Consider the following 21,058-nt stretch of genomic DNA (forward strand, 5'->3'; position numbering starts at 1 on the left):
AAGTTTTTTTTTACTAATTATAATGAATTGACTAATTTTGTTTAGCTCAGTAATGTAAATTACGAATGAAATAGTTGGTTTGTTTTTGTTCTTTTGTCAAATTAAAAATGGAACATTTTTAYAAGGTATACATAATATAGAGCGTTTATATAATGTAATATAATGAGGCAGCATTTTAAACGGTATTAATTTGAAACTTCTCACTTTTCAAAGGTTATATTATTAGTGACCTGATATAGCTTAGGTACATGATAATAATATTTAACTATTGACAGTTATTTTATCTCTGATTTTCTCTTTGAACTTTGAACAATTGTACCAGAAATAAATCGTATAATTATATTAGAATTAGAGATCGAGCATCGAGTATTTTTGAAGTAAGCAGATAGAGATATATTTTATAAATTGAAAATAGTCTTAATTTTTTAAGGGTTTATAATTTTGTCAGCTTAGAGAAGATTTGAACAACTCAACTTGACTATAAAGTAGACGATTTTTTAGAGGAAAGCATTGTACAGAAGGAAAGCGGGAAACGATAAATTGAGAAAAGTAGAAAAAACATCCAAGAATCCAAAAGTAGAAAAAGATCCAAGAAATCATAAAATGCTCTCCTCAAATGGTAGTAAATGATTTATATTATYATAAAAATTAAAATGAAACTCGTGGAATAAAGAGCAAACCATCCACTACAGACGATCGCAATATAGTATGATACTGCAAAAGTAATCCTATCATTGCTAGGAACATCCGTGACGAACTAAATTTGGCACTTAATACTGAAACTGTTCTTATTCATTTAATTTAAGGCATYATGGATCAAAGGGTAATGTTCCTATATGACTCATGGAATATGCCATTGGTATGGGTATATGAACAGCATAATGACTCTAAACATACTAGAAAGTGCGTAAACGAATGGTTTAGAGACGACGTGGTTGAGGTTGTGCGGTGGTCTGCTCAGTCACCTGGCCTCAAACCCATAAAAGAAACTCTGGACCGATATCAAGAAAAGAGTAGAGAAAGAGAAACCAACAAATTAGACTAATTTGTGGCAGGCAGTGAAAGGGGGTTGGAAAAGAATTCCAATAAAACGTTTCTAGGCCCTCATAAACCACAACTCGGAGTTGTGGAACTGTGTTAAAAATTTAGGTTATTCAACGAAATATTAATTATTATAATCCACGATGAAAGCCTCATCTAATATTATAAAGCGAGGGGTTAGGCTTTCAAGGTACAAATTACCCTATATTATCAAATATTCATAATTCCATATTTATGTAATGAATTTGGAAAAAAATATTKTTTTTTAATTTGAAACCCTAGCCCATACTTTTAAGAAATTTTTTCTATCTTCCAGTCAGAAAATTTCTAATGAAATAATTATTATATTATTATCGACATAATAAAAAATAAAGTCGTTATTAAAATTAAATCAAAAATTTAGAATCGATTTAATATTATTACTTAAATGAAGCCACTCAACCAAAACCATATGTGACTCTCATAATTTTTATTTAATATCTACCACCTTGCTTGAGGACTTTTTCAATTAAGCAAAAAGCTTTCAAATATTGACGATCAATTACCACACAATGACAACAAAAACAACACGCGAATAATCTGCAACCACACCAATCACAACAATTAGAATAACATAAACAAACGATGGAAGATTATACACAACCACAACAAACAATGCGCTATTCAAATACTGAGCGTAATAAAAACGAAACAAAGTTCGCAAGCGGGAGGTGCCGAGAGATGTGTTACATTATTCGCGAAGCGTAAATAAAAACATTGCGCTACGAGTACGTACGAGCAGTGAAAAATATCGGCAAAAACAAAAGCGGATAATCGAACACCTGTCTGAGCACGAATGGTAACAGCAAATGGCCTAGAATACAGAGGTCGTCTGACCGGCTGATTTACAAGCGCAGTTATATGCCACATTGTATGTGCGTATAAAATATGTTTCATACATACGTGCGCGGAGTACAAAAGCTGTGTATTAGGCGGCGAAATCGCGTTGGCGAAAAACGTCGGTGACGGAGTTCTAATGTTGTAATATGTAAAAAGAAGTAGGCAGAATTGGGAAAAGTTATTTCGCAGACGGAAACGAAAATTAGGCGGCACACCCACCTTCTAAATTCATTTGATATGAATGGATTTATGAGTTTGTTTGTGTGCAAGCATTACGAAAACTCACGCGAAATTCAAATGTACAGAAAGTGGCACACAAAAGTATTTGTATTTATGAATTTATTTTTGGCGTGACGACCGCAAAGATTTCAAAATCGATTGAGAATTTCCATGCCAACTGCACAAAAAATAAAAAACCAATTACCCAATATACATCGGTAGCAATTGGAAAAAAAATCGTCGAAAGTGGCAAAGAATCAGAGCGCATCACACATTTCATTGATTTCGGTGACGGCATTTCGAGGTTATTAAAAAAAAAACGTACTTTCTTACATATTTAAATTTTACTGAAATCAAACTGAAATAAAAACGTCAACTTTCGCCGAAGCTGATGCGTTTCTTATAGCAACTATAAGTTTCACTAAAWCAAAACCAGCCAATGGTTTGCATCAAAGAGTGCCCGCAGAGTGAACGCTAAAAGTCGAACCAATACTAAATTCGCATATTATGTAAATGCGAAAATGCGCTCGCCTCGGAAAATGTTTTTCTAGTTCTAATCAAGTTGTTCCCGGTCAGTTCATATGGCAACTTATTGTTACAGTCGTGCAATATAAATGGTTCGGACAAATGAGAAACTTATTGGAAAGAACCGTGCATGTGTGAATTTTCCTATCGTTTCTCAAAAATTGAAGGAATATTTCGTGAACATGGCTAAAGGGAAAAGGCTCGTCACACTGATAATTTATATATTTACCGTAAAGGGTCTCCGACATTTTTTCAAGGTGTTACAACCTTCTCGGCAACTTGTATGTCAATGGATGGTTCCAGCAGTTAGTCTTGATCTATTTGAACCTGATAAGCCTAATCTACATATTTGGAAAAGAAACTGGGTTTCAACCTTAGTCATTTGCGAGAAGAGTTGATATTATTTTTTCAAAAAGCTGAAGTGAAACAATGTGCCGTAATTAGCTTCATCGCTTCAGAGACAGTGATTACGATATTAATAACCGTTAGGGTGAATGAAGGCCAAAACCCTTCTAAGGCGGGGAATTGGAGACGTTGTTCTATGCGGAACCGTGTCAAACGTAAGAGGATGCTTCGGCATTGGAAATCGTCCGCCAAGCCAACTACATGCGCGGGAATGAATCAGAAACCGCAGAGAACTATGCGAAAAGCGYCCTCAAAATCAGTAGAGGCACGAAAAAAATTATTCTGCTGCATGACAACGCTCAGCCTTACGTTACCAAAAACCGTTAAAACCAACCTGGAAACTCTGAAATGGGGATTTTATATTTGTTCCGTTCAATGAAACATGGTCTGTCTCAGCAGTTCCATTTAAAAGACAGGCATCAAATATTTGGTTCATTCTTGGATAGCATTACAAGGGAAACAGTTTATCATAATGTTCATCGAGAAAGATGAGAAAAAGTTGTSACTAACGATGGGCAATAACCATTGTAACCATTCCCTTGTAATAAAATTATAATGTTATTAAAAAAACAGCGAGATCTATTATATCCTAATGTGTTATTAAAAGGATTAGGGAAAAGAGTTTTAAGAATACTTCCAGATATCTAGATAAATACATAACAATAATGTTTCTATGCCATTTGCAATGCAAAAAACTAGGAAGGAAATATATTTTTCAAAGCAAAATTATGTTTAAACTGCAAACTTTCTTATCACAAGTGTGACACAATGACTACATACGAATGCAAGCTAGAGAAAAGTATATGTAAGTAAATATATGTATGTCATATGTATGTGTGCAGCGCGCCTTAATCAATCAACTCAATTTAACTGAACTGTATGTCTGTCTGTCTGTCATGACGATGAAGATGCGGTTGCACATTGTGCCGAGGGCGGTTAAAATTCCAGCGAAGATTGTTATTTATATTAATTGTAGTTTGTATTTTTATTTATTATAGTAATCGTCATATTTATAGCACACAAGAGGCAAAAGTTATTGACATTCAGTTGCAGCAGCAGAACAGCTTGTAGTGGCATTTCTGTGTTAATTGTTTTTGCTATTATTGTTATGCTTAATAATTGTGGTTGCACAAACAATAATATTTCACAGCACATAGTCGGACATGGTAACGCATAATGCACACTTGCACACATGCACTCGCAGGCAGACGCGCACTGATGAACAGAAGCGATGAGAACACAGCTGATRTTGCACACACATGGATAACTTATTACAAGAACAAAAAATATAGATATAGAAGAAAATTGCATAAAGCAAAGGTAAGTCGACTTGAGGTATTTAATATTGATTGAAAATGTATTTGCGATTTTCGTAAATTTTCTGTTTATTATGCTTTCACGGATCTTCGATATAATTGCTGGTACTGCTATTATACGCGCGTACGTCCTCAACTCGATGTCACGCTTTGTGCTATTTACCTCAGGAAAAAAAGTAATTTTAATATGTACTATATTAATATAAATTGAAAARTTTCCCAAAAATATCTTTCGGTTTGCTACGCGCTTGCAAAATCTCGATGGCAACTAAACGCGCATGCTATCGAACAAGCGCGCCAAGCAAGCAGAGCAGCTGCTGTATTGAGCACAGCAGCAACTCACTCAATCAATAATTCACTCGTTTTGGGAACGACTCCAACACATGATTTTAATTATAAGAATTATATTTTATGCGCTCTAACATGAGTGAGAACTTTATGCGGCTCTACCGTTGAATCGTTTTGCTCCTTTTTCTTTTTTGAAATGCGAGAAAAACTCGTCTACTCATCTAGCCGAATATCACTCATTAACATGTATAATAACACTACCTGCAGGCTGCAGCTTCCGAAATCGTCTTCCTTTTAACCGTTGCTGAAAATGTCGAAAAAGCAACAGATACTTATTTCCACATGTGGCACTCGTTGACGCCGATCTCACCTTGATCATTGCGAACGCCGCGTACAATGAGAAAAACAAAACCAAAAAAGCAACAACAAGTAGGTATACATAGAAAACGAAAACATATCAGTATGCCAGATTTTCTACTTAATACGGGGGCGATTTACTGTGGGGCAAGGTTGATGAGAATTTCAAAATAGTTAAGCAAGCAAACATGTTCATGAGGTTTTTTTTTATAAGAAGCAGGTTATTTTTTAATATAAAGTCCAATCATGCTTACAAATAACATACGACATTGTAATATTTTAATTTATATTTTATACAACCCAAAGCTCTATTAAACTGAGCCTTCATGTTTCATGTAATAATTTTTTGATGCCCCGGACAGGGTATATTAAGTTTATAACACCCAGAAGGAAACGTCGGATACTTTAGAAATATATGTATATGTATATACATATATAAATAATTAGCAGACAAGCTGAGTCGATTTGTCCATGTTCTTCCGTTTTGCCGCCTATCCGTATAGTTTTTTAGACAAATCGTTTTTTTTTTCTCCAAGTAGTTGCTCGCTTGTCGAAACCGCCAAAATTGGAACACTATCATTCAAAATGACCCACGAAATTTAGCATGAATTATTCGGACAATCTCCGAAGAAATTGTTCAGATCRGTGKACTATAGAATCTCGGGATTGTATGGAATCTTTTGCATTTGTGAAGCGTGCAATTCAATCGAAGTTAACATTTTTYCTTGTTTTACRTAAGTAGTGATCACAGTATTTCGACCTTAGTGTAGTTAACACACAATATCTTCTAACTGTTTTCGGTATGAATACTTTGATTATGATTTAACTGTCGTAATTAAGTACGTTTTACTGTTGTCTGCTGAATATAAGCTGCTCATCTTTCGAGCGAATTATTTTGAATAAATATATTCGGCTGGCTCTGTTTTGTAAAATATGAAAACTGCAGTTTCACTTAAAGGTTGGTATCCAGCTCTCACGTAATTGCTGAAGTAAAAAATAAAATTTTTTCTTCAAGTAATTTTGACGGCTGGTTACGCATTGTAAATGATCCACAATAGAAAAGCAAGAGAGAATAAACGAAAGAAATAAACTTTATGCGTATTATGTATGTACGTATGTGTGTTGTAACATAAATATTTTATTGCCATTTCAAAAGCTTTCAAAAAGAAATATACTTCAAAATAATGAATTTAASTAATTTAGGATTAATTTACCGATTACTTTGAATTTCCTTCARGAAACAATTGTTGATTTCATGTTTCTTCGCAAAACCAGGTTTGCCATATTCGCATTTTATTAAAAAAATGTATTAAAAATTAGTACTATATTTCTTTAGAGTTCCATACCGTTTCTTACGCGTTTTTTTATATGAAGTTTTTACATTTCTTGAGAGCTGGATACTAAGCTTAAATAAGCAGACACGACCAAATCACTCCTTGATCTCAAAAATTTCCGTTCTTCAAAGACTTTTGTCACTATTTCAGTAATATCAATATTTTAATTATTCTCAAAACTTTTTTAAACGTATTAAGTACGTATGGGAATTTTTGACTCCAAAACCATTTTGCTCGCTTTACTAGGTTGACAACGCATATGCGAAAAGAACGCATATATATTACATATATATGTATGTATGTATATATGATTTGAGCAATGCATTTACCAATTAGTTGCACTGTCAKGCGGCCGTTTAGAATTTTCAGCATATCTGGCTAATGTGTGATRTTGCGACGAATGAATGAGTCATTTGACTTTGACTAAATTTAGCAACCAAAACTAAACAAATATTAAAAGTCGAGTGAACGAAAAACTAATTTACGACGACGACAACAAATTCAAAAATAAAACAAAGACAAAGCAAAAAAAAAATGATAATTGTGTGATTTTTTTTGGCCACACACAAACATTGAATAGTAATCTTTCAATTGTTGTTTCAAAAAATTTGTGCAACCCATCACCATCTTAAATATGGTTACATATAACAAAATATGAAATATGAAAGACTTCAMAATAATAAAACTACAATTAAAAAATATTAAAGAAGTATTAAAAAAAAAAAGGAAAAACGTTAAGTTTTAATAACGAATAAGTTTTAATTGCTTAATAGTGATCCACTTTGAACCATTTCCTCGGCTGTTATAGCAGTGCCTTCGGTCTCAAACCGTGCCAAATTTTCATCTTCTTTTCATCGTTAAGTTTGTATGACAGCTCTACGCTATAATGGTCCGATCTAAAAATAAATRTCGAGAACTCTGTCTTTACCTTTGATAATAATCTGGGTTTCGTGAAGATATCCCACCAAAAAATGTTTTCAATACTAGAACATGATTTTCATCGTTTAGTTTATATTGYAGATCTATGCTATAGAGGTCCGATATCGGAGGTTCCGAGCAGCTTCTTGTGTAGAAAAGAACGTGTGCAAAAAATCAGATCGATGTCTCGAAAATTGAAGGACTAGTTTCTGCATATACGGGCAGACGGACATGGCTAAATCAACTCAACTCCTTATGCAGATTACTTAAGTAGAAAATGTTATGAAATTTATAACAATAGTTTATAATAATATTTATWCTCTCCTTAGAACCGTTCATAAGCTTATTTGTTTTTTAAGCGCCACTTATGCACCTCGAAACAATAACAATGAMAGCGATACAAGTTGCAGACGTAAACACAAGTAAAAACACAAATGCAGTTCGAATATTCTTCAAAATTCATGTGGGTTGGGTTTTATTAGAATTGACAAATGTCAAGTGATCAATAAAAATCTGATTGGCTTAAACGATGCTCAATTGCGTCACCTCAAAAGATATTTGAGCATCAAAAGTATTTTCTTGAATTATTGAATTATGAAATAGAACATATTCCAGAAATTTATTTTGCTACATTGAATATATGTATATACAGTATGTACATACATTTTTGAGCAGCMTAGTTTGCTTTCTGCTGTTTACCAGAATAATAATATTTGAGTATCAAATAAAGTGTTGTAAAAGTTATAAATGCAATTGAAAGTTTTAGTCACATAGTCCACAATTCTTGCCCGTTGCAACAAACATAATATACTATACAACAAACAAAATAGCTGAGTGAAGGAGAGAAACTTTGCATAGCCAAAAGGCGCATAACTCCGCCTGAAAGCCGGCTTTGATTACTTACTGCTTCTATGAGCGCAAGCAAACAGTGGTGTCAATAAAATTTGCCGATGCTGGTAGATTTGTATGTTAATACGCTTTTAAATCAACGAATTGTGTGTGTCGTGGGCAAAAAATGTACACAACGAGCTATWTTCAATTAATTTGTATAAACTGAACAGGGTATATTAAGTTTGTCACGAAGTTTGTAACACCCAGAAGGAAGGGTCGGAGACCCTGTAAAGTATATACATACATATATAAATTATCAGTATGTCGAGCTGAGCCGATTTAGCCATGTCCCTCAGTTTTTAAGATATCGTTTTGAAATTTTRCAAACGTCATTTTCTCTTCAAGAAGTTAATCATTTGTCGGAACTGCCGTTATCGGACTACAATAACATATAGCTGTCATATAAACTGAACGATCGGAATCAAGTTCTTGTATGGAAAACTTTCACATTTGACAAGATATATAGTATTCACGAAATTTTGTATAAATTATTTTCTAAGMCAACAAGAAGAAATTGTTCATATCGGATTACTATAGCATATAGCTTCCATACAAACTGAACACATAGTTACTAACAGAACTTCAGTGCAAGTTAATGTTTTTTCTTGTTTTATTTTTATATTAGTTTAAAGAAAAATATTTAGTATGTGTTCGAAAAGTAAGGTGTAACTGCATTCTTCGATTCTCAGCGCTACAAACTTGCGACCTTTGAGTTATCGGTAAGTGGTGATAGGCTTATTATTTCTTGATCGGATATCTTCTGATTTKAAATTTTCAAATTCAGGATTCACTAAATTATTTTTATAATTATATAATTCCTAAAAGTTCTTACTTAATTATATAATTTAAATGGGATTGAGGTTACCTCTATTTTTAAATAAATTAACATACATTGAAAACGACCTATAATTGAAAGTAAGTTGATATTTTATGAGATTCAACTTTTTTGCATTGATTTAAATACTTCTAGAGAAGTACACCCACACATCCATATTTATATGCCATAATTTTGTTGCAATATCTATATATTTCTCTTCAATAATAAGTAATTTAAACTTATTAAGTTGATTTAGATATGAATTTGGGTGTAAGATTCACAAATATTGGTGCATTTTGAATCTCGCAATATCCTCTGGATACCTTGAAATCATTACAATTTTAGAATAACAATCAATAGGATGCTAACGAGTGAGATGGAGTAAGCATCCGGCACCTTTCATATAAAAGTCATGTTCGAAACTAAAAATAACTCTCATTCAACCAATATTTAGAAATTCGACATTGCGGTTAACTTCATGTTACGTACGTTGCCCTTTCATATTTTGGGATTTGGCAACCGTAGTGTTGCAATTTGGTAGCTCAAATTTTATCGTTAAGTTTGACATTTTTGATGTTTTGCATACTCTTAACGTTTTGACATTCGACCCTTTTTGTGTTGCTTAATGTAACCTGAAATATGCATCTTGGCTAAAAAAATAGAATTAAACAGCAAACATTTTCGAGTAACTCAGCAACAGTGCAACGACGAATTTAATTAAGCTTTTTGCGACGAAGCGTAATCAATGGCCAGTGTTTTACCATCGATAAACCACATGGTGAATCAATCGAGGTCGTAAATCACTCCAAGACGAATTTTGGGAAAGTCGTCCAAAATTAGKTTTTGTCCCGGAAGCTATTAATGCTGTGTGCAAACTCATATTGTGAGATAGAGGCAATTATAAGCATTAGTGGATATATCGCAATCATACCAGCAAGACAACGCAAAAGAGTAAATTCTGTGTGATACCCAACCATCTGTTTTCCARAAGGCGAGAACTCTCTGAAATGATAACCTTTCCTAGCCATAATGAAAGTTTGGGTCTACTTATGACCGGCATCCCCTTTGTTTAACAATCTCTTCTACCATATTCAATTCTCTTAAAAACTAAATGAGCTTAAATTTAAACCTAAATATAACGGTTGAAATAGCTGGTGTGTAAATAAAAATAATAAGAAATATAACTTATAAACTCAGAGAATAATTAAGACTTACTGGGTTTAATAAAAGTAATATGTTCGGTCACAAAAATCATCCCAGCCAACAATTAAAGAATTGTAAAGAGTTAAACGAGTCTAATTATTTTCACCATATCAACTGAAACTGATCAAACTGTTCTGATCTTAAGTCTTGAACAAATTTTTGTCGTTCTGGTGGTTTTGTAAATAGTTACCTTTTAAGCGTTTTTTTCTGAACARGTTTTTTAGTAAGTTTTTGCTTGTTTATTTATGTTTTTCTTAGCCAAATGCCAATATTCTCTTTAAAGTTGGTCGTATGAAAATATTATATTTTATAGAACGATATAAAATCGATTGCATTATTCGATAAGTATACGAGGTGGTTGGAACGATTATTTATATCATTTTCAAAATATAAACGAGTAAGGAAAGGCTAAGTGCAGGTGCAAAAGAACATTTTATACTCTTGCAACTTGCAAGAATCGAAGCCTCGAAAATTCTTTAAGGTGTAAAATGCAAACCAGAGGATCGAAATTCTAGCAATTTTATATACAGTGGACCAATAAAGTTTACACACACCTCGTTCAAGTAAATTACGATACGTTTATTTCTTTTAAAATTAATAAATTTTGTGATTGCGGATTTTTTTCTATCCATTTCAAGGTATGTATATTTAGCATTAAATATTTCATTTCGAAATATTTTTTTTTTAACAAATAAAAAAAATTAGTGCTAAAGCCGCATTTTCATTAATTTATATGAAAAAAAAGTTTACTTACACCAAAGATTATTMATATAATTCAAAAGTAATTACATAAGTTTTAGCAGGTTTTGGCTTACAAAAAAGTTACAGATATTTTGAATAGGATTAATGTATGGTGATTGCCTATGGACCTATGGAGTTATTTTAAATTCCATAACAACCCTGCACGTACAAGATGAGACGGGTGTTTTGGGTCGTTATCTTGTTATAAATAGAAGTGGCCACTATTAACAGCCGATTTAAGCACACTTAAAATTKAAATTTTTTTCTTAAAACGTTCAGATACATATGCTTTTCCATTTTTTTACTAAAAAAAATCCAGTGTTCAACTCCAGATGTAGGCACATACCCCCAAACCATAACATTACCCCTACCATGGCAATACATTTTTCCTTGTGACTCTTCATTGATCTTTTTCCACACTTTTCGTGCTCTTGTTGAACCAAATATATGAAATTTTGATTCGTCGGTGAACGCAATGTTTTCCCAAAACCAATACGGTTTGTTAAAATATTGTTTAACAACCGCCGACCTCTTCTTTTTATTAACCTTACTTATGTATGGCTTACGACGAGCGATTCGTCTATGATAACCAGCACTATTCCATACATTCCCTACTGTTTCGGGATTTATTTTTTTGTATACATTTGAAAATGGATAAAAACATGTTTCTGATCATTTTAACAAAATAATTTAAATTTTAAGTGTGCTTAAGTCGGCTGGTTATAGCAGCAAAATCAATTTCCAATAGGATACCGACCCAAACCCCTGGACATCGAATTTCATCAAAGAAGGCTAAAAAGCTGAATCATGGACTTAGTGGGTCAAAATATACGGAAATAATACCAGAAATTGAGTGGGGAGCATACATCGATGTCTAGGGACAAAAATAGCAGCAAATTGTAGGCCAAAAAACTGCTAAAAATATTGTAATTACTTGTGATTTATATAAATAATCATCAGTGTGCGCAATCTTTTTTGATATAAATTATGACCAWTTTAAGCATTAGCACTAATTTCTTTTATTTGTTTAAAAAAAAAAAATAATTTGATGTGCTATATTTAATGTTAAATATACATATTTTGAAATGGATAGAAAACAAACATAAAATTTATTAATTTTAAAACAAATAAACGTGTCGTAATTCACTAGAACTAGGTGTGTGTAAACTTTATTGGTCCACTGTACATATACATATTCTATGTATAACTCATACACTGACATACACATAACTCAAATATTGGGATAACTCAAATATTGGCCGATATATGCGGTTCAAGGTCAAGGAAGTTCGACAATTTTTATGTTAAGTATATGGGGGTCCGATTCAATCCAATTTTGACAAACAGACATACCATTATAAGAGAARGATTACCCTCAATTTCAGTTACACTGTAGGTACCGAGGTCTAAATATTCGGTACCTAGGGGCCTGAACWKTKTATTTATTAYTCGTGCAAAGTGGTATCCCATTATATTAATTGCTTCTTGCCTTGTGTACTGGAAACTGAACGAATCAAGTGGAATTTAAAATTGTTCTATATGGAAAGTAGGCGTGGTTATTGTCCGATTTCGCTCATTTTCACCTCGTGAAATAGAAAATTGAAAAGAAAGCCACGTACTATATTCACACCAGTTCAAGTAAAGCCATCTCATACCATCTTGCTGGTAAAATTTAAGGTCGCGAGCGTATTTATTTATTGATTTATCCCGCTTTTAATAGTTTTTAACAGTACCGTCAAAGGGGGAGTGACCGGGATTTCCTCCGATTTCATCCATTTTCACACTGTCGGTAGAAGTATTTATAAGATCTGTACTGAGCAAATTTCGTTGCTATTTCTTAAGCGGTTTAGCAAATATGTACATTAAACTTGCTAATGGGCGTGGCCACGGTCACTTTTTCAAAAAAAAATTTGACCTCTGTAATAAATTACAGTTTCATATATTAATTTAGTGTTAGTTATGACACTTTATGTGTTTTCGGTTAATGTCGATTTGTGGGCGTGGCCATTTACGCCCATCTACAAACTCAAATTTTTTTTTTACCAGGGAATCTATATAGCAAGTTTCGGACGGAGGTTAGACAGACAGACAGTCAACAGTATTTCAATTTTTCTCGTCCCTTGATCATTTATATGTATCTATATATATATATATATAACCCTATATCTATCTCGATTAGTTTTAGGTGATACGTACAACCGTTAGGTGAACAAAACTATAATACTCTGTAGCAACTGGTCGCAAGAGTATAAAATGCCGCTAATTTTTAAAAGAAAGAAAATTCGTATATTCGATTTCGTTCTTTATGAGCCAATTAAACAATTTCTTAAAGAGTTCCAAAATTTTAAAATGACGACACAGAAATTTGAAATATTAAACAATTGCCTTARAAATAGTGTTAAAAACACGGACATGCTACTTACATCCGGGTTGTATTCCTTTCGCTCGTATCGTACGATAAGGCTGCCGTGCACCGGGATCAAATTTTCCATACATTGTTCTATCCATTTTAGCTTGATTTTAAAGTCATACACACATARCAGCTATACAAATATTTTCAATGAGTTTTTGTGTTSTCAAATTTGTATTTTTGTAAGTTTYGTTGTTTGCTAACGAAAGCACACCGTTACAAACCACTGAGCAATCTAAACCAAAATTACACTTTCWCTTAAATCACCAAAAAGAAATTATTTTTAAATTGTTATTAAGTTTTCTGCAAATTATAAGCGAAAGTTACGTCAATCACAGCCACCGACATAAATCACTTGATAAGCACAAACGCAAACCACCGACTCCTCAGCGTCATAAATATCCAACAAAAATTACAAGCGCGATCGATTTTTTGAACAATTGGACGTTGGCAGCCAGTTGATCAAAGACATCTGACATCTGGTACGAGTATTTGCGTCACCTTCACTACACTTCGATCACACGAGATTTCGGTGGTTGGTTCTTTTGGATATATCTACGTATATATTTATTTGTGTGTATGTATATAGACAAATTTGTTTGTGAGAATTTAGAAAAAATTGAGAAATTCATACGATTTGATTTTCAGTAAATAAATGAAAACATTTTAATCAACCAACTGAATCAGCTGTCGATGACTTACATACATACACATATAGGCACGCATATGAATTATGTATACAGTCAACGCAAGTAGGAGCGGTGGACCGTTTGAGAACGTGTATGTATGTATGTTCGTTCCGCCACCGACATACACTCTGCCAGGCAAGCTGCCAAACAACTTGGAACAATATGCAGTTAGAATAGCAAACGCAATCTCATGAATCTAAATCTGATGCGACAACGTTGGAAGCAACGGGYTGTTGGCCAAGCAGACGGCGCTGCTGCCGGCGCTAACGGAGAGCACAGCGACAGCAGCAACAGCAATAACAACTAGCACATGCTTTGTCTTCGCTTTAATTTATACGTTTTTAATATATTTTTAATTTTATTTTTATACTGCCACACAATCACTCGTACATACATATGTGCATGGATTACAGTTGATCTTAACTAAATGAAAATAAAATTTTGTCTRATTGAATTTATAATGTGCAGCGTCCGCCACTCTTTAGCCCACGCAGATCAAGGTTTTTGTTGTCATCGGACGTTTTGTTGGCTGCGGCGTCGTATTAGCTTCCATATTGTGTCACTCTCTTGGATAAATTGTTTTGGTCGGCCGTTAGTTGGGTAATCTCGCGAACAAGTGAACGACGACGCGGTGACTCAATATTTTGCGGCTCAACTTCGCCCGGTTCACGACAATAACACCCGGACACCTACATACGTACTCATATGTATGTACAYACTTATTTACCTGAATTTTTTCGCTTTTTGACACAAAATAAATATACATATGTTTATCCATACGTACATTGGTATGTAGTTTAAAGTCTGTTCAGCTGTTAAGATATTCGTTCAGAGAAATCATACAAACATTCGTATATAMAAATGTATGTGGATTTAACGGTCATAATTTTTATTAATGAGATTTTACCCGGTGTTAATTAAGTGACTGCACATACGTACATATATGTGTATATAGGATACTTCTCCAACGAGTTTTTAACAATATAGCGAATTATTATATATACATATATGTAAGAATTTATACCTCAAAGGTAAGCTCTTTTATTTAACTTTGCATTATTATTTTTTTTCAGCGAAATTTCTAACTTTAACTAAACATTAATAAATACTCAAGAAGTTTAGAAAAAGTTTCAAGTGTTCTCGCTGAAATTACTAAGAGAGCAATAGAGGCAAGTTTAATAAGCATCGAAAGAAATAATATTATTTACATAAATATATTTATATAATATATAATGTGCATATGTGTTACGCTCAGAAAAAATTATAAAAATATTTTTTTTAGATTTAGATATCGTTTAGTCAATTTCTATGTCAGCTTTACGCTATAGGTGTCCGAGATTTTGTTATATAGAAAAGTTTTCCATTACAAGAACTTGATATTGCTCAGTCGGTTTGTATAGCAACTTTACGCTATAGTGATCCGATATCGGCAGTTCCAACACAGCAGCTTCTCGAAGATAAAAGCACRTTTRCAAAATTTCAAATCAATATCTCTAAAACTGAGGGACTACTTCGAGTATATACAGATGGATAGACAGACTTGACAAAATCGACTTCTCTTGTCAAGTTGAACTTTTATATATACTTATATGTTTATAGACTTTATGGGGTTTCCGACGATTCTTTTTGGGTGTTCCGAACTTCATGACAAACTCAATATACTCTGTTCTGGGTATAAAAACAAATAAAGTATACGTGCATAAAGTGAAGAAATGGTTCCGCAAGCGATAAATAGTGAAAAATGCTCTGGAATTTGAGTAATAAAACCCAACTGACTAATTCATAGATTCCAAGTACTAGAATAATATTTTTTAGGTGTAAGCACGATGTCCCACGTTTCGTCTACAGATTATAAGCACAACATATGCTAACACAATTTTAAAATTTATATAACTGCATTTTAATGTTATTAAATGGCTTAAATAAAATTGGGGCTTGCTACCTACATATATGAAATTTGATACAAGACTTAACCCGGGAGTTCAGCTAGAGTTGAAGATACAACTCAAATAAATATAATATACTAATACCAACACTATTAATTTCTGGAAGTGAAGGACCGGAAGTGGAAAATCGTATTTTTCCTGAAAAAATAACCCGAATTGATTCGTTCTTACTCAGCATGATTAATGAGAAATTAAAATCTCTTACATATGTTCAAAGTGAGAAGCTAAATATATGAAATAAATCTGAAATCGCTAAAAGTGAACACTTTTGAATACAATAAATATTTTCAACGTTTTCTCACAAAGCAATGTTACAAGAGCGAAATACAATATTAAACCCATTGAATAATTACATATTCTCAAGTTAAAATTAAATGTATCCAACATTTCCATATACCGCATCATTAATTTTTGCACTCTTTTAAGGGRTCAGTRGGGTAATCTTTATTMAAAAAAAAAMAWWTTTTTTGCATTTCCTGTTCTCTTATACCCTTAGAATTAGTGTAGAAACCCCCTTTACCATTGGAGGATTTCACAAAAATTCCAAAAATAATAATACCGCTCGACGTTCGTAGTGCACACCTGGCGCATGAAATCGCATCAAAACACAGTTTTTTAAACTGGCGGACATGATTCCGGTCGAACTACTCAACCGATTTGCTAATTGTTGTTTTAATGTTCACAAAACGCCTGRCTATCCTCCCTACTAGATTCATTATTTTTCATAATTTATTGACACTGTTATGACAAAATTTATGTAAAAAAGCATGGGGGAATTAAAAACAAAAAACACAAAACGTTAATTACTTTTTTATTTATCAACATTTTTTCCTGATTCTAGTAGGGACGATAACCATTCACGTAGTTTTTAAGAATAAATTGGGTTTTTGTGTATCAGGTGATCCAAACATAATAAATCGTGTCCTCCAGTGAAAAAACGCATCTCATTCACCCACCCATTTCACCGGTAGATGTCGTCAAAAAAKTCCGAAAAAATTTGTTTATATACTACACAATATACTTCATGATATACGAAAAAAGTTCTATTGTAGAATAAAAATTTCTATGAAAAAATGTTACTCATACGCCACAYAGTACGTTATGCATAGATGTCTAAAACCAAGTAAATATAGTACAATATTATGTACAAATATCAAATTACAAAACACTCCTATAACAAATTAATATTGATAGAAAATTGTTAAGGAATTATGAATAAAATGTGGTGATAGCTTTTATCCGATCAGTACCGATAGTAAAGTGTTAAACCGCTATATTGAATGCTGCCATTTTGTTTAGATAAAATAAAAAAAACATTTTTACATTTTTTATAAAAAAAATATTTTTACAGTGAAAAGTGTAACTTGGCACATCAATGTAAACATTGTGTGAGAGCTGTTATTAATGTGTTCTTAGGCCTCTGCAACATCCGCCTACTCGATATTTCTTCAAGAATTTTCCAAAGATATGTATTTTTGTATGTGAATACGTAGATCATTGCCATTTTATGGAGGACCGAAAACGATTTTTCTGCAAACAGAATGAATTGTTCGACGTCAAATATTCAAGTGGATTTTACGAACATATGTATATGAATATACACGTGTACAAGCAAGCAAATATAGGAAGTAGACAAGAAACTATTAGAAAGTGAACTCGCACTAAGCGAATATAAAATTGTTTACAAATCAGCAAATTAAATTATTTTTCGACTTCATCAACGGTGACTGCGTTCGTTCATCTCCAAATATTGTTTACTCTATAAACATACTATACAGTACATGCATATCAATGTCTGTAATGATGAATGAAAAGCAAAAACACAGTATTAAATTACTTAATTTGCTTTAAGAAAAGTTAGATAATTTTAATCTGATAGCAATAATGCCTCCACATCACTTACTTAATTCAATAAATGCGTATAATTTTGAGAGGCACTAGTACATTATAGCACTCAAGATGTGTTGGAAAGTAAACAGGAATCTAGCGCCCCCTGATGGCACCATCTATATGTCGAATGGTGCGTTAGTCTCTGCTATCTTTATCGATTATCCAGTGAGATTTTCATAACATTTCATATATTGGAAGTGAAGTTATTGCATTTTAAGTGTCAGTATGTTTGTGTTGTCGGTGCAAAAATTAGCATCGAACAAAGAGCCAACATTAAATATTGTTTTAAAATTGGTAAAACTTTTACCGGAACGTTTCAATTGATGAAACAAGTTTATGGCGATATGACCACGAGTGGTTTCATCGGTTCCAAAGTGGTCGTGAGGACATAAATGACGATGAACATGTGGGCCAAACAAAATCCGTGATCACCGGAAATTCCATCGAAACTGTGCGTGAATTCATTAAAAATCACCCGGAACCATCATTGAAATTCATGGAAGTGGAATTGAACATCTCCAAAACATCGATTTATCGCGTTTTGACCRAACAATTGGGCTTACGAAAGATGTGTGCACCGTTTGTTCCGCACAAATTGACTGACGACTAAAAATTGCTCAGAYTCAAACATTTGAAGGACAGCTTGTGACCGATTATTTGACCAAAAATCACATTTTAATCATTAACAACTCCCCGTATTCACCTGATATAGCACCGTGCGACTTCTTCCTTTGAGGAAAAATGCATTTGCCCATGAAAGGAAAGTGTTATGCAGACATAGGGGCCATTCAAAAGGCTTGCGCCGGCATAYTGGCGGCTGTACCGGCCAACGAGCTAAGACACTCGTTCGACATGCTTTTGGACCGTGCAAAAAGCTGTATTGAAGCAGAATAAAATAAAAAAAWTTTGCTGAACCCCCATTTGTTCGGTTTTTTTAAAGTCCTGTTTACTTTGGAACGCACCTTGTATGTTGAGGTTTGAACCTACAGTTCACTGACACCTAGTCACATACTCAAAGCAAGCAAATAAGACAACAGATATAGAACTTGGAGAATCGCGAATCGAATAAACAAAACCTTTAAGGGAGGGGTTAGGGTTTCAAGGTAAGAAAAAAAACTTTTTTTTCGAGTTTGTTTCTTAAATATGGTCTGAGTAATTTTATTCGAACCTTTTGTACATTATTGGGCACACTTTTGACATATATACGCGAACTATTTGAACACGTTCTTCTTCAATATCAGAACATTTTTTTTATTACTGTGCAAAGAGCAGATCGGACCACTAAAGCATTACCAGCCATATAGCTGCTGACCGATCAAAACTAATTCCCCGTATGGAAAACTTTATTTGTGAAAGATATTGTAGCTTGGGTGYAACCGAAGCAACCGGGTTTTCCTGTTTTTTAATAGTATAAGTACTAACTACTGATTTATGTAAAATAAACATAGCTTCTTGCCAACATTATGTTTTTTTTTCAACGATAAAGCCATGACCTCTCTAAAGCAGCAGCAGAAAGTGTTTGGTATTCTCGTAGTGAATGAAAATGACTGTTGCAATTTACAACGAAGGTTCAAATGATCATCAGCTAATTGCTATTTTATCTATGCACAAAACCAGATTTATAGTATGGGCAACAACCAGCAGAGTTAAACACAGACAAATTTAGTGTGTAGCCCGCAGAGCTGTATTTCAGTATCAACTCGATTTCAATTCGATTAAGAATTAATGTAGAAAAAATGATTTTAATTTGGATGATAAATCGATCGAAATTAGAGTTTTACTCGGGCAAAGATCGGTTAATTAACTCTTGTGCGAAAAGGCTATAAKAAATTGTAAAACTTTCAACTACACAACCGATGTGTTGTCCCCACTTATTGAGCTACCCTCAAGTATTCACTTGCAAAMGTATACATACATACATACTRCATACAAATACCTAAGACACATGTGCATATGTAGTCAAGTGTAATTACTTCACTATTTTTACACTTTCCATTGCTAGAAAATGCAATTGTACGCTTTTCTGACACTTTCAGCCCCTTCGCGCTCTTTCACTTTCGATGAGAAGTGTCAATCCTTCGTCGACTGCGTATTTTCTGGCAATGCTAGACGGAAATGTAAGAGGTTTGAAACATCTGTATTACATACACATAGAGTGTCCATTATGTACATATGTATGTATATATATAATAGTTAACGTTTTTTCTTGTTRTGCAGTTTATTCGATGTGTGGGCATATTTTTAGCACTCTGTAGCTAAATATAGCAATAGTTGCAACGAATGCGCACACATTCGTATAAATTGACTTGTTTATTTATATTGACAAATAACAAAAAATATATATTATTAAGAGAGAAAATTTGATGGGTTTGGTTGTGAAAGTGATATTAAATACTTAAAAGTGGAATATTTCTTTCTTCGTGTTGTTTAAGGTGGCGTCAAACACAGCAATAAAAAACGCTTTTCAAACTCATTTTGCTTTCAAAAAATTTATTAACAGTTTAATATTTTATTGATGAAATTTTGAACCACAGCGTTGGAAACATTTGAAAACTYTCAACCAAATAGAAAAACGTATTTAGTATACTGTTAATGAAAAATAAGTAAGGAAGTGTATCCGAACATTTCACACTCTTGCAACTTGTCAGGATCAAGGTTTGACCCGATTTTATTCACTTTTGGCACAAAAATGAACCGTAAGTTTCATTAAGATATTCGCATATATGTCGACGTATACGATATAAAGTCAACCGGAAGTTCGAAAATCTTTCTTTGGGGGCTAAGAGAATTATTGATCCGATTTGACAAGCATGAATACTATTATTAGAAGAGGATTATCTCCGAATTCATAGATTGAGGGATATTTTCGATAAAATGTTCGCAATTGGAACGATTATCCATATATTCGGTACATATCTGGGAGCTTGAATAGTTTTGGAGCAAATCGGACAATTTTTGATGATAAGGTGTTACACTTTAGAGACGCTATTCGCGCAAATTTTTATGCGATTCATTTATTAGTACTTGATTTGCACTCTGGAAAGTGAAAGAATCAGATGGGCTTTAAATTAGGCTATTATGGTTGCAGTCTAATTTCGCTCATTTTTGCACTGGAAGATAGGAATGTTAAGATAAYATTATATACTAAATTTAGTCGAGATCGGTTGAGTAGGTTCTGAGATATGCCCT

At 33.2% G+C, this 21,058-nt stretch overlaps 1 protein-coding gene across 4 annotated transcripts in view; it reads right to left on the reverse strand.

The window, feature by feature from the left end:
* LOC108970009 (leupaxin) overlaps positions 1 to 21,058 on the reverse strand; it is a 68,721-nt gene that overhangs the window by 32,609 nt on the left and 15,054 nt on the right. For 2 of the 4 annotated variants that reach the window (XM_018935088.1, XM_018935093.1), the window contains exon 2: positions 13,358 to 13,579. The exons of 1 other annotated variant lie outside the window; for it this stretch is intronic. In XM_018935088.1, the coding sequence (XP_018790633.1) occupies positions 13,358 to 13,442 (85 nt within the window). In that variant the 5' untranslated portion in view covers positions 13,443 to 13,579. Of the gene's footprint in view, positions 1 to 4,548; positions 4,642 to 13,357; positions 13,580 to 21,058 lie in introns of those variants that run through there. One more of the 4 variants, XM_018935089.1, reaches the window with a different exon arrangement.

The sequence above is a fragment of the Bactrocera latifrons genome, unplaced genomic scaffold (assembly GCF_001853355.1).
Source record: "Bactrocera latifrons isolate USDA-ARS-PBARC rearing strain unplaced genomic scaffold, ASM185335v1 scaffold_276, whole genome shotgun sequence".
In the NCBI taxonomy this organism is placed as follows: Eukaryota; Metazoa; Arthropoda; class Insecta; order Diptera; family Tephritidae; genus Bactrocera; species Bactrocera latifrons.